General features: G+C 40.2%; 1 protein-coding gene across 1 annotated transcript in view; it reads right to left on the bottom strand.

The window, feature by feature from the left end:
- The window catches only part of ARSB (arylsulfatase B), an 84,812-nt gene that overhangs the window by 29,615 nt on the left and 39,445 nt on the right, over positions 1 to 15,752 (bottom strand). Inside the window, exons 5-6 of the mRNA XM_054987419.1 lie at positions 8,828 to 9,071; positions 5,860 to 5,930 (exon numbers count right to left, since the gene is read on the bottom strand). Coding sequence (XP_054843394.1) covers positions 5,860 to 5,930; positions 8,828 to 9,071 — 315 coding nt within the window. The remainder of the gene's footprint in view (positions 1 to 5,859; positions 5,931 to 8,827; positions 9,072 to 15,752) is intronic.

The following is a 15,752-nucleotide window of genomic DNA, read 5'->3' as shown; positions in this document are numbered from 1 at the left end:
AAGGAAATTTCATATAAAAGTTTTGAATTTTTCTTAGCTTTATTCATGAATTGCCATGCAAGATATTGACAGATTCTGATGAACAACCCTTAATTTCTAAGACTAATTTTCTTTCACTGTGTCATTCAATTTTGATTCTGAAAAATATTGTCTACTCCAAGATAAAGATATCTTCCAATAACTGTGTGGTCAGGAGTATTTTTGGTTTAGCAGTTAAGGGAATTTCAACTCAAAGCCAGTTGGTTTTTAATTCAGCTGAATCACCAAAACTTGATGAAATGCCATAAGACTATCTAAAAGAAAGCAGATCCTTCGCAATGGAAAGGTTGACATCACCCTTACAGCTGCCAAGCCATCAATAATCGGGAGAGTTGCTTTTTTAAAAGGAACAATGCAAAGTTATAACAAATGTGTGTGATATATGCATTTTGGAATATTTTTCTCCAGTGTGCTTAATTGGAAACACGTACCTGTTATTTTATTCCTTTATATGGTCAATATAATTATCATTTTCATTAGGAAGTAATATGCTTTTATGTTAAGTCAGTGTTCCAATTATCTGACACTCTGTGTAAAGTTGGGTTTTTTTAAGCCAAGAAAATTTGCAAATGCTGGTCATTGGTGGGGGCGGGGAAAATGATTCAGTGTCTAGACACTGACATTCAGTAAGCATTGTACGTATGCACAAGTTACAATATTTTCCTCCAACACTTTCTCCATAGACCTAGCTGTTGGTTTTTTTTCTTTTTGTGGTAGCCTGTTTGAGTAGAACGCCTGAGAAACACCAGCATGCACATGCACCTGGCACATGCATCTTAGAACAGAAGGAAGTTTATTTATAAAATTAGCAGGATTCTAAACCTTAATGTCTGTGACTATTTTAAACAGTTTTCATTTATTCTTGGCATTAGTTTGCTATATGTATTATGCAGTTTTTATTGCAATATTTTCTAATTTTGTAAAACATTTTTGTTTGCATTGTTTGTAGTATTATTCCAATGTTTTGGTTGCATTATCTTCTAATTTGGGAGTCCACCATGATTCTCAATAAGAAAGGAAGACTATAAATGAACAGGGCCAGCTCTAGGGTTGCCGGCGCCCAGGGCAACCCAAGCGCACGCGCTCCCGGCGCTGCATGATGACGTCACTTCCATGACATCATCACGCAGGGAGGAGCATGCCGCCCCTGCAGCTTACCAGCTACCCCGCCATTCCGCGGAGTTGGCGGAGGCAGCTCAGGGGGCTGGGAAGCCACCTGCACCATTCACCTGCCCCACAGGTCAGGGGGTGGCCGGCTGCCCCCTGTCCTGCGGGGCAGGCAAATGGTGCGGGCGGCCTCCCAGCCCCCCGTGCTGCCATTCACCTGCTCCGCAGGACAGGGAGCATGCAGCAAGCCGTCCACCCCGTCCTGTGCTGCAGGCAAATGGTGCGGGCAGCCTCCCAGCCCCCCGCACGCTCCCAGCAGCTGGCAGCTGCACCCAGCGCCCCCTCTTTGGCGGCGCCGGGGGCAGACTACCCCCCCTGCCCCCCCGTCGATCCAGCCCTGCAAATGAAGACAGTAAATAAAATCTCCTGCATAAAGTCTACTGAAAGCACTGTATTCTTCCATAGCCCCTGTTCATACCAATGGCATATGTTCACAGCAGCTAAACGGTCAGTGGCACCAAGTACAGGTGATGACCTCCACCCAGGCCAAGCACTGTCAACCATTCAGCAGCTGTGTGCCCATACAGTGCAGTGATAGCAGGCCAGTACCTCCAGCACCACCTCTTGAGGAAGGTGGAAACAGATCCTTCTGCTTTCAGTGATACTCAGCAGTAATTACATGATCTCCAGTGAACTGTCTGTGACAAAAACTCCTCAGCCACATGCTTCAGTACTGCAAAACTATGGATAATATCCCATGATACTGTTCTGCTAATGACAAGAGCTCTATCCATGCCAGTGGCAGAAGGCGGAACAGAATCATAGGATCCAACTCCATAATGCAAATGGAGATCAGAGACTGGCAGACACTGGCATAAGGCTACCTTCTGAGCTAACAAATGAACTGCGATCCTGCTGGTTCAAACATCACTCTCTTACAGTGCAATTCTAAACAGAGTTGCACCCTCCTGAGCCCTCTGATTTCAAGCATCTAATGTCGCTTCAGACTGCATTGTCAGTCACTGTACTAGAGTAACTAACTCTACGCTATACCAGGAAGGAGACTAAGCAAAATATGTTGAGGATTCAAGTACTGAAAAAGGGTATCATGTAAAAGGGGATAAATAATTGTAACTGAAGAAAGCATACTAAGAAAAAAGTCTTGCCATTTGATTCAACAGGGAGAACAAATTCAGGTTGAACTTTTGGGAAACCTTCCTCACTGCAAAAGCAATTCAGCAACTGAGCCAGCAATGGAATTTCCTGCACTGTCATCCTCAAATTACACATAGCACAGAGTTCTGAGACTCTCTGTTACATTAAAAAAAACAGATCAATATAGGTAGCTTGAATCTGAGCAGGACCAGCAAGGAGCAGTGGTTCAACTTCCCCCCTGCTGGTCATTTTCCAGCTTCATTATTACGCTTCTGGAGAAGCTCTTGGTACCCACATTTTTTCCTTCTATACGTAAAAAGTAAGTTGAGGGAGGTGATTTTTAGCTGGAATAGAAAGGATGGGGAAGATGCACCATTTCAGACTCTCAGCATATCCCCCAGGCTGCTTTGGTTAAAATATGAAAGAACCACTAAACTTTGTTTAACATGCAGTTTGATCAAGCCTCTTTTTTCAGTGGCTGATGCAACATTAATCATGGAGGGTTCAAAGTTGGACTAGATGACCAAAGAAGGACCCTCTAGGTCTTGGGATGTATTTTATGCTTTGGATTGTTTTACAAATAACATGGGCACATGGCAGAATTCATCCATCTTTCAAAATTTTGTCATAGCTTTTCAAAGACGTATTTTGGAAACAGTTACATACTTCTATTAACGTATACCTCCTGTCAGGAAAGCTAGCACCAAGTCTAACACAGTGCCTATAGGGTTACTGAATACTGAGCCAAGTCAACAAAAAAAGCAAAAAAGGTTTCTTTTAAAAGCTAAACACTTTCCTGCGTGAAAAGAACAAAAAGGAGTGTAGGTTCTGGCAAAACAAATGTTGAGTTGGTCATAAGGTAAGCAAAAAGAGAATCTGAGGAGCAGATTGCTAAAATCATCAAGACAAACAATAAGCATTTCTACAAATACATCAGGAGTGGGAAACTGGCTAGGGGGGCAGTTGGCCCTTGGATGGGCAAAAGGATGTAAAACTTGCATGAGAAATAGTAATGAACTTGAGAGAACTGAGCTGCACTGGGACATGAAATTCCTAACAGGATCTGATAGGGATGTTATCAGTGTGCAAAACATTCTTTTTAAGACAAGTTGGCATAGCTGGAGCTTGTATCAGCCAGCTCATATGCTGTCACCCACCAGACTACCGGCCAACCAATTGAATATGTACATGTGTTGCTTCTGTAGAGAAAAGAATCAGTGTGCCACCAGGTGTGCTGTACAGATGTCACTCCTAAAAATACTTTTTAATTTCTACAGTGGTTGGGACAAAGACTTTCTGGAGGTCACATCACCTTACTTGAAAGCACTGTTCCTTAATAACAGAGGGATAGAATTGTAGCACTTCAGGAGTGAGGGAAATGCACTTTACACATGTTCAGAGATATGCCCTCATGTACAAGGATGAGTCCTGGCAGAAAACTGATTCCGGTGATGCCTAGCTTAAAGTAAACGGTTCTTAAATTATCTCATCCTCTTACCTCACAATAGTAAAAAGTCCAGTAGCACCTTTAAGACTAACCAACTTTATGAGGCATAAGCTTTCAAGAACCACAGCTCTCTTCGTCAGATGCATGATACATCTGACAAAGAGAGCTGTGTTTCTCAAAAGCTTATGCCTCAATAAAGTTGGTTAGTCTTAAAGATGCTACTGGACTTTTTACTATTTTGCAACTACAGACTAACACAGCTAACTCCTCTGGATCTATTACCTCACAATGACTTCTGATTAGTGAATTACAATATGATTCGAAGCTGTTAATTCCAGACCTAAATCCGCTGAAATCACTCTTAGCCACCTATCATGGGCTACAATATCTTCAGTGGGTAAGACAAACTTTTAAGTATGAATTCAACAAACCAGTTAGGAAACAATCCCTAGCATATTTGTGAATTTTTGATCGAATGTAAAATAGCAGGAGAGACTGAAGTCACATTTTTTGCACCTGCAGGGTCAATGTATGTTTTAAAAACTTCAGTAACGCAGCCACTTTACATTGGATTTTTATGGAATTTAGTTAGACCACATTCATCTCCAGGTGGAACCTCCATATCAGATTTCAAGACTGATGGGAAAAAGCATCTGGATTTTATGATGAACAGAAGTTTCAGGCTCAATAATGACAGAATTTTGAAAAACTAATGTACCTTAACTATACAGCCACAGTACAGCAGCTCTATCATTTAACCCATGTGTGGAAACTCTCCTGCTTCTATGACACATCATTAACCTCTACATGACTCTATATGTGTTTTCACTATGGAAGAATTAAGAGCAAATCAAACAAACCCCATTTTTGCAGTTGCGACTGTCTCTTTCACATATACCTATCCATTGTGAAGTGCTCCCACCTTGCTGTTTTTGTTTTTGTGGTACAGGATGTCTCCATATAACAGAGAGCAGGCCTATACAGCATGTAGCTTCCAGGATGTGTGCAGCATGCTAACCCATTCACCAGGTGCTTCAGCACCACGCTGAAAAAGTACATGACCTTGGAGATTGCATACATTTTCGCCTGATCAAGAAGCGCAATACGTTTTCTTTCTACTCTCCGTTCTCTCTCTTTTACAAACATCCGTGTTCACATACACTCACTCATTCCCATGAACACTTGGCCTTTCATTACTAGTGGGGAACAGACAGGATAGAATGAGGAGCCCTGCCTCCCAGGGAGTCCTGTTTCAATTCAGCTATCCCTTCCCTTCCTTTTGCCCCCCTTACTTCCACTTTTGTAGTGGGAAAAGAAACAGTGAAAGGCAGATCACTTGCAAAGCCTGGGAGCCATGCAAAGACTGCAGTCTGTGTTTCTGGACAGCCCCCACCCTCCCCCTTCGTTATTGTGCAGTAATTTAATTAAAGGAGCTTAGAGAGATGTGTAAAAAAGATGTGTTCCAATGAATTTTGTGTGTGTGAATGATCTCCATATTGAAAGGCTTAGTATCTGGCAAAATAAAATAAAATAAAATCTAAGGAGAGCTGTAAAGTAGACAGCGTTTAGCAGAAAAGCAGAAAACTGGCAAAACCTCCAACATTTTTGATTACGACACAAAAGCAAGCATGGGCCTTGGAACTTCACAACCGTGCAAGAACTAATGCTTTTCATCCGCTCCTTTCTCAAGGTCAACAATGGAGCTTTATTATACATGAAACAACATATGCTTTTATACACAACTATTTAGAAGATAACCGCCACTCCTCAGCTCTGGAGGCGTTTTGGTCTTTGGCTGTGTGCCTCCCCATGTACCTGAGGCATGTGGTTATCTGTCAACAGCCTCCACTCTGGACCGCCTTATATTTTACATGAGTAATTTTGAACACACAAGAGAATGTAGCAGACTCTGGGAATGATTTAAAGGGTAGTTAACTCTGCTCTGCAGATGAGATCACCACAACACTTTATGGCAAAGTGGCAGAATGGCTGGTGTCCAGCCTTGTCTCAATTCTCCACGCCGAGAGAAAAATAAAACCTACCTTGATGGGGTAAAGTCCCACCCACCCAGACTTAAAGACATCTCTTCCAGCAATTCATTACAGACTCACATGGAGATGGATCCACGAACACTGGGTCTATGTTATGAAGCAGCTCCTTTCTGGGGGAAGGTTTTCCTTCGCTGCAACAAAGTTTAGTAGAAAAAAGAAAACATTAATTTCCTTCTACAGTTTAGCAGAAATCCTCACCTAGTATTTTAGCATTTCTGTTTGAGGTCCTCTCAAGATACAATGAAAAGCTGTTTATCATTTAAGTATGTGAATGTGCTAACATAAAGAAAAAGATCCTCAAAAATTAGTGAAGAATAGTGGGGAGGGTCTTCCATATTTATTGGGAAATCAACATCTTGTTCTTGAATTCTTTATTTTAAAATATGCATACTGCTTTTCCTCAAAAAATAGGGTCTAACAAAACATAATCACTAAAATGTTTTTAAAGATCCTGCAAAACTCTGTAATGTACCAATAAGAAAAACAAACACATAAATATAAATCCATTTAAAAATGCCTAAATAAGACGGCTTTTAATTCTTTGTGACTGTCCAAAGGGAGGAGTTCGAGAGGCCTATTTTGGGAATGAGTTCAACAGCTGCACCCCTAAAGTCAATGTCAGTGCCTCAATCGATTTCATTTCACAGGAGCCCACAATCAGGAATCTCCTGTAGATGTAAATGGATGATAGGGGCCACATGGAAGAAGATGCTTCATAAAATACCTGCCTCCTAGATGTACAGAACTTCACATTTTACCACTGCTCAGGGCTGGTTAGAGATTTCTGGCACCCTGCCCCAATTCAATACACAGAGGAAATGATACCTTTTTTTTTAAACAGAGAAAAGAAATTCATTTCTGTTTAATTTTGTGCCTGTTAAAGCCTGGTATCCTAGGTGGCTGCCTAGCTTACCTACATTGCCAAGCCAGTCCTACCACTAGTACCTTGAATTATGCCACAAAACTTGTTAATTAGTGCGAACTAAAGTAGCAAGCAACTACTGTCCCGTTCCCATCATGAATCGCAGCAGCATTTTGCACTAGCTGTGGCTTTTGGACATTTTTCAGGGGCAATCCCAATTAAAGTATTGCAGCATGTGCAAGATTTTAATTGTATTAGCTTTTGAGGATCCTGAATGCCATAATTGCATCCTTAATTTGAATGTATACATTCTGGTTTGTCTGCAGTACTTGGGAAAGTGCACAGAAGGAAAAAGCTGGAAGACATCCCATGTTTCATCCAGCGCAACCTCTAGCAAAAGGAAGATAACCAATACCTAACGCATCCCTGGAGATACCCATCCAAACAGAGAGAATAATAAGATCATCACCCCAGGCAGGCAAAAATAGTTTAAACAGTTCGGATAGAAAGCTCTTGTAAGTAACTGATGCATGACAGAATCAAGCAAGGAGCAGACAAGTATTCTTGTCTGTTGCAAAATTATAATTGCTGCAGATGTTTTCTTCCAAGGGGGTCTACCAACAATTCTGTGCACATGCTACATATATCCCACCTTAAACCCCAGGTAGCTTAATCCAATCCATTAAAAAACATGGCTATTATAGATTCAGTGAAATCCCTTGTTTCACTCCAGAAGATTGCAAGCTACTTTATCACCAATAACTCAATTAAGCAATTATCACCTCTCTGCATTTCTTGTTTACTTTGTGATACCTGTAAACCAGTTTCATTCTGGCATCATTGAGAGGTATCTGGTTACATTGTTCTAGCAATCAGCACTCTGGGGGGAAAGCTGTTTACTTTGTAAAGAAATAGGGAAAGCTATTGGTGGGGGGGCGGGGGTGGAATTAAATGGAGCAAACTTTGCCACAAATGACTGGAGTTAAAAAGAGTGTTTTCGGAAATAGTACAATGGGTGTTCACTGGGATTGTACAAACATCTCAATAATAAGTAAATGGACAGTCACTCCTCTAAGGAAACCCACTAATAGTAACAAATGTGTAAGGCATGTTCATTTCTGAAAACTTCCACAATTTACATGCATTTTTAAAATATATGGAAGTAAATATGATTCCATCACAAATCTTTACTATATTTGATTATCTTACACTAGTTTACTTTCTGAGCTCAAGTCAGTCACTCCCTGGATACTGGTTGCTGTGTCCATGAATCCTCTAACTGGTGGTTGGAAGTTGTCCCATTATCCTCTTCCTTCTCCCACTGATTATTCAGGGATTGGGAAACGGTAGGAAAGCTGCTTTGCTCCTAGATCTCTAATCTGTACACAAATATACTCCATATTGAAACTGAGGAAACTGAACATCAAGTGTATACAGACTGCCAGTGATAACTTCTTCACATTTGTATATTTTAAGTAATATCTGTTTTCATACATATAACTATAACTTGGAATCTTCCTAGGTTTTGCACATGTTTATTTTTCAAGACAATGTATAGGTAATATTGTTCTGTTCACATGAATAGATTTCATACACGTCCTCCCCCCAATACAATACTAATTTCTACTTATAAACAGCATGTTACACAATGATGAAACTATATTCTAGTTTAGAATGACAACCACATTTTGCATTCCAATATCTAACACACTTTGTCCATCGTTCAGAAAAAAATTAAATCACTGTGAATACAATTTTCTACACACTTACTTGGGAGTAAGTCCTACTAAACTCAAGAGAGCTTAATTCTGAGGAAACATGCACAGGACTGAGTCGTCAGATTCCCACCCCCCACCCCAATCATATTTCTGCTTTTTCTGCTACTTGCCCACCTTTGGTCAATCACTCATTTGTTTTTGATATTGTGTTCAATACCCCACAGTACAAAATAAGCTATTTTGGTTGCTGTTAATCAATTAAAACATTGTATCAAATTGTTAAAACACATTTCAAATATTTACTTTAGAAGACTGCTTTAATCAGACTGTTTTAAAATACAGATAAAAGGGCTGAGATGTAGGGTTTCAGCCTTCACAACATTTTCTCTTGAGGATAAAGTCTTATTAAAGCAGAATCCAATTTCAAGTGTTTTATTAAGGAAGTTACCTGATTGTTTTCCACATATCAAAGCCATCTAAGGGCTTTGTGCCATTTGCACATCCTCCAGCAAGGCTCACCAGAGTTGGCAGCCAGTCAGAAATGTGAATGAGGTCGTGACTTTCCACTCCCTTCCGTTTCAGTAAAGGACTTGCAACAAATCCAACCCCTCTTATTCCTCCTTCCCACAGGGTCCACTTCCTTCCTCTTAATGGCCAGTTATTTCCACCTGCCAGTGTTTGGCCTCCATTATCTAAAACGTATTCAATAATAAATACAAAAATGTGTTGTAAAATAATTACACAAATGGATTTTTTTAGGTAATAAGTCACACAAGATAAAATCTTACCTTCTGAAAATACAACATGCACAATTTTCTTATGATATGCTCTTAAATTGGCTTGTTTCATAACACTATCAAGATAAGTGGGAGGGAAAACATGTATTGAGAGTTCGATTTTACAAATACATTAACAGAGTCTGAATTAACCAGGAAACAGATCTTGGAATTATAGAGACACTTCCATGAAAATGTCAACTTGACTATGCAGCAGCAGCAGGGAAAAAAACCCAAATAATATGCTAGAACTATTAAGAAATAGGCTGAAAACAAAATGGATGGCATTATAATGTCCTTGAATAGCTGCATTCAGAATACTCATGCAGTTTGAGCGGCTTTCACACATGCCGAATAAATGCACTTTCAATTCACTTTGCAATTGGATTTTACTGCATGAAATGGGGAAATCACCTTGCAAATGATCGCTAAGGTGGACTGATAGTGCATTATTCAGTATGGGTGAAAGCAGAGGTCACCCCATCTCTTAAGGGATTTCTTAGAGCAAGAAGGACTGCACAAAGGAGCAACCCAAATGATCAAGGAACAGAACATCATCACTAGGAGGAAAAAATAAAGAATTGGGGGCTTTATAGTCTAGAAAAAAGACAAAAGGGGACAAGATAGATACCGATATATGTATGGTGTGGAAAACAGGTGGAAAGAACTTTTTTTCTAACACTCATAATGCTAGAATGTGGGTCACCCAATAAAGTCGACGTGCAGGAAACTTAAAAGACAAAAATTATTTCTTCACAAAATGCCTAATTAAGATTTATAAAATAGAAACAAAAAAGATTGTTTGCCATTCAAAATTAAGTCAAGAGATGAAATACTCTGGAGAATGGTTGTGTTACAATTTATACAAGTAAAAACATTATAGAGCGATTGTATTGTATTTCTAACAGTCCTTGTAAAGGGTGTCTTAATTTTTCTTCAGTTACAATCTTTATTCCCTTTCCCCTTTTTCTTTCTGTATCTCATTATTTGTCCAGAAAATAAAATGTAATAAAAAAAATTAAGTCAAGCAACCAGTGGAAAAAACTGGGGTGACTCCTAAAGGACAAGCAAACCACAACAGTGGCACATGCAAAGCTAAGGAATTCCTGGCCTAATGTCTTGGGCCCTGCATACCTTTGGGATTTAGATCCTAAGGTGCCATTCCATCAGCACTAGGTCTGCTCTTCTTATGGAATAGCTTTCCCATCTACACAGGAGATTCTCCCTCTCTACTCCCAATCTTTCAACTTACTTACTAAACTGTCCCTTCAGGTCCAGTGACCTACAGGAACAGAATTTCAGAGGGCAAAGAAAGCTGCAATGGGTGGGGGGGGGGAGCTGCCTTCCTCCAGCACAGTTCTGCTTGCACTGCTTAGGATCCAAGTCATTTGTTCTGTGTTCCTTTGCAAGCACCAACTTTACTGAGAACATCCTGTTGAGTTCATCATTATGATTGTCATTTCATAACTTTTGGGGAGGCTTCCAGCTACTAGGATGTTTTACTGTATTTTACATAGCTTTAATTAGGATGTGTTTTTTTCTGTTCTGTTCTCCTTAGGGAGGGACTGGGCTAGACATTTAAGTAAATACACAGCTCAACACTTCTGTAAACAATTATGTGCACACATTAAATCAAAGGCTTTGTAGTTAGCATGTACCACACCAAGTGCCAAGAGAATAGGACTGTTATCACCATCCACTAACCCTAAGGCTCCTACAGCCACTGGTAGGTTCTGACCACTGTTTGGAAATCACTGTTCAAATCTATCATACAGAAAGAACTGTGAACTTTTTATCAGCATAAAAGAATTGCTGGCTTTTCACCGGCAGTGTCAGTAATTTGAACTGCATGCCAAACTGCAGACTAGTGGCAAAGTCAACAGTTTTCTTTCAGACTACTATGCTCATTTGAGTCGTCACAGATAACAGATCTGAAAATTTTTCCGCAAGCCCATCAATAACTCAATGCAATTGTGCTCAGAGCACTGACACTCTGTCTATTCTGGATCTGCCATGTTTTTATCCTGTCCTTTCTCCAAGGACAGCAGGCACGGCCCTCCCTGCCCCCTCACCCATTTATCCTCAGAAAATTCTTGTGACATAGATTCTGCTGAGAAAGGGAGTGAACGGCCCAAGATCACCCACTTGGCTTCATGCAAGAGAACTGAATCCAGGTTTTCCCAGCCCTATTCTGAAATCCAACCATTACATCACACTGGCTCTGTACACATGCAGACGCTAAGACTCATTAGCAGCTCCAAAGCTGTTCTCATCCAATGACTATTTTAAGGAACCATGTTATGAGGCAGTGCTTGCTTACTCCGTTCCTTTCTCTGACCATGCTATCATTCATAAACCAAAACTGTCACCTGCTATAATGAGCTTATTACTCCAGCTTCCCTTTTATGTTTGATAAGTATTTTGTGATTAGATAGCAGGGACCCTGTATGAGCAAGGCAACAAAACATGCAATTCTTCTCTAAGACAGCAGTGTAGACTGTACCTTACCACCAGCACAAGGAAACTAAATGATCACTCTCCTGCTGAATTCATTAATTAGGGACTAGAAAAAAAATGCCTCGTCTTGGGATTGCTGACTAATGTGCAAGCAAGAAAAGGAAATGTATCTGCCTCACAATTAAACACAGAATTTAAGAATACAGCAGACAACTGCAGAAAGAAGGACATATTAGTATAATTGCAAGGTTTTAAAAACAAAATGGTATCAGTTAATGACCCCCAAAGTGTTCCTCCCATGCTGGTCAATTGGATTGAATCCAATGGAGAATTTCTGTGAGCCGAAAGAGGGGCTAGTTTTACCAATTCCTCTCTCCTGCTGCAGACCTCAGAATCTGCCCTGATACTGTTCCTAGGGTATCCCTGTCCTCATGGAACAAGATTTTGGGCAGGCATTTTGGACAGAAACAGGATGGGAGAGGAGAGCAGCTGCACTCTGTGTATGGAAATCCCTTCAATCTGTGGAAATGGGATGGCTCCATGGGATCCAGCCAAAATATAAACCATACGATGGAATAACTGGACTGCATAACCACATTTAACAGTAATAGGCAATTCAGAGGAAAAACTGCCTGAATATCACCTTGGAGGAGGTAATCATGTAAGAATAACTGCAATATTTAATTTGAGAAGAGGAGCTATGTTAGCCCATGACAGCGAGGACACCAGTAATTTTATACAGATTATATTAATGCATAGCCTTCCAGTCTAAATGCCCCTTATGACACAAGTCCTGTCACAGCAGTTCATGGAACTATATACATGAGATCTCAATTCAATCCATGGGATACAGCTCATGTCCTAGACAGTGGCCCAGCTCTGCCTTTTGCGCTGCTGCATCAATGCTGCTCTCCAGTTGGCAACACAGCTCAACTGACAAAATGTCAATCATGCATAATGGGAGGATTGTATGTAGTGCATTCTCCCCATCAGGGCTTTTTTTCAGCTGGAATGCGGTGGAACAGAGTTACGGAACATCTTGAAAATGGTCACATGGCTGGTGGCCCCACCCCCTGGTCTCCAGACAGAGGGGGTTACGTGGAGGGCAATCTCAACTCCCCTCTGTCTGGAGATCAGGGGGCGGGGCCACCAGCCATGTGACCATTTTCTCCGAGGGCAACCCACTGAGTTCCACCACCTCTTTTCCCAGAAAAAAAGCCCTGCTCCCCGTACTTGCAGTTAGACATAATGTTGGGAAAACTGCATCAGAGAGACAATTCCAGATATGATGCCATTTTTCTGCCTACAAATAAAATTATTAAAAAGATAGTTTAGTCTAGAACATGGGTAACAACTGGGGCTTTGTTATGTTATCTATCAACTTCTTTTTGCTGACCATCAATAGACACCAGGTATTTCTCTATATAAGCATGTGATGAATTTCCTGTTATTCAGAATGCCCTTAGCAACAGGTCCTTGTAGGACTCAGACAAGGTGGAGCAAGTCCTAAATCAACCTTTGGCCTGATTATTTGAGAATAAAATGGAACGAGTAGTAAACATTCCTGGATAGTCCAGAGGTTGCTAGATCACAGGTACAAGCTTCTAGCCAACCAGATCAAATTTATACATTATGCAGAGTGATGGTAATAGATTGGAGTGGTATAATCCTGGATAGTACCATTTCATTGTGCAGCAATGTGCGTGGAATATGTAATGCCCAACTAAATTTAAAAAAAAACTTTCTGCAGTAAAAAATACTGTAGCATGTTGTGTACTAGCACATAATGTTCTAGATTACATATGGAAAGTTTTTTGGATAGAGGAGTATCAAAACAATAACTTCCTCATCGACATTTTTGAGGATCTATAACCAGAAGCCAGAATAAAATCCAAAAGTATGAAGAAATTGAATTATTTAAGAACATAAGAGCCTGCCAAATAAGACAATGGGTCCATCTAGTCCAGCATTCTTTTTCTAACAGTGGACTGCAGCATGTTCTGGGAAGCTCACAAGAAGGGTGCAAAAGCAATATCCCTCCTCGGCTGCATACAAGAATGCCCTTTATCTTTTCAAATGTTTCCCACATTTGTGACTTTTTCCACATTTGTGACTTTGTGACCATCAGATTTTACTTTTATCTTCCAGTACAATGACAAGTTGCATATTTTTGTTAAAGATCAGCAATTTCACATTTGTGTTCACTTTTGTGTGAATGACATCTGGCTCCAGAGATTTATTAATTTGTCAATGAGTTCTAATGTTTCATTTGGGCAAAATGAATTGGTGCTTCGATATTACCATATTTAGTGTAATGTTGTCAAAGATTTTCTCTTGTTGCTCATTATGCCTGGAATTCCCAAGATTCACAAACACTTCCCTCTCTTTTATCAAAATTCTTCTTCAAAACTTATTTTTTCCAGGGGGCTTTTAGCTCAACTCTTTTATCAAAATTCTTCTTCAAAACTTATTTTTTCCAGGGGGCTTTTAGCTCAACCCCATAATCCTCTGAAAGACATCTAGGTCAAGCAAACACCTGTCTGTAGACCCACAAAGTGGGGGTGGGGCTTTAGGGACAAATTCCAGGGGCTCCAGTCATCCTGGGGACCTGTAGAACTTGCCAAGTTATGTGATTTATTTCCATATGATGTTTGGGTTGGATCTGAATGATGAGATGGGGGCATACAAGGTCCTATTTGTCTGGAGGCCAAAATTGGCTCTTGTTAACCCTTGCCTCAATACTTGTCTCAAGTCAATTATGCCCATCTGTTCTGACACTTGCATATTGTTCACTGGACCTCTCATTGCTTGTTAACTCTCAGCTGAAGAGATGTAGTCTCCTTGAAAAGTATTGAGTGCGCAATCAATAAAGTGACATGACAGTATGCTTAGAAGTGATAATCTAGGATAGCACATCCATGCAAACTGTGTGTTGATGTATCAAACCAAACAGCTGAGTACGAACCAGAGAATAGTCCTTTGATAAGTGATAGTTGCAAAAATAAAAAGGTTTGGATCCAGTGGCTGAAATATTGACTACTGATCTTCACTCCTATTGGAGTTCTCATTGTCTTCTAAAGAAAAACGAAGACTTGGTGTATGCTATTAGAAATGCCAATAAGCACACGGAAATTTCCAACTCATAATAGTCCTGAGTACACACAGAACTATAGATTGCAGTGTTTGTGTTGATCATGTTTAATGCCATCTCAAAGTTCACTTGTGAATCTCGAGACATTAACAAGACAAACATGAGCAATTGAATCTTGTTTCATCAGTTAGAAATATAATTTCTTTTGATCTAGATCCTTAAATCTACAAAGGGAAAGGCAGTTTTTGTTCCAAGCACACACACCAACACTCAGTCTTTTCTTGACAGCCAGTGTGTCTTAGTAGCTAGAGTGACGGACTAGAATCTGGGCAATCCAGATTTTATTTCCCACTCTGCCGTGGGTGCTCACGGGTTTGATCACATACACTTTCTGCCTAACCTACCTCAGAGGATAGTTGTGAGGAAAAAATGGAGGAGAGGAGAGTGGAGACTGATGTAAACTGCTTTGGCTCTCCATTTGGGAGAAAGGTGGAGTATAAATGAAGTAAAATAAATAAAATAAAAATATCTTCAGAAATTGAGTAACAGCTGAAAACAACTTGCTCAATACATGCCATAGTGCCAAAGCCACAGTTCCACACTTTTACTGCATATAATTTAAGAAAAGCTCATTAAATTTCAAGCATCTCCCAAATATAAAATTGCTAAATGCAAAAGAAGTATGAACAAATACCACTGCACAGAAGTTGTGCTCTTCTGAACTGTGATACAGTTAGATATCTAGAGGAGTTAGCCGTGTTAGTCTGTAGTAGCAAAATCAAAAAGAGTCCAGTAGCACCTTTACTGGACTGAGTTAGATATCTAAAGCCTATAAGCTCTCTCAAAGTTTAGAGAAGTATGTTATGGATATTAAGTCACCTCTTCTCTGCATACTGAAGCTAGAACTGGGAGGCAAGAGGGCAACTTCAATAATACAGTTCAACTTTCCCCTGGTCCTCTCACTTCCCTTTCTTTAAATCCAGGGAAACAGTCCATAAGGCAAGTTTTGTGATACATTATTAAATCCATATTGCTCCTGCATAGCTTCT

The sequence above is a fragment of the Eublepharis macularius genome, chromosome 8, assembly GCF_028583425.1.
Source record: "Eublepharis macularius isolate TG4126 chromosome 8, MPM_Emac_v1.0, whole genome shotgun sequence".
In the NCBI taxonomy this organism is placed as follows: Eukaryota; Metazoa; Chordata; class Lepidosauria; order Squamata; family Eublepharidae; genus Eublepharis; species Eublepharis macularius.
Note: the sequence above shows the minus strand (reverse complement) of the source record. Positions and strands in the feature narration are given on the sequence as shown.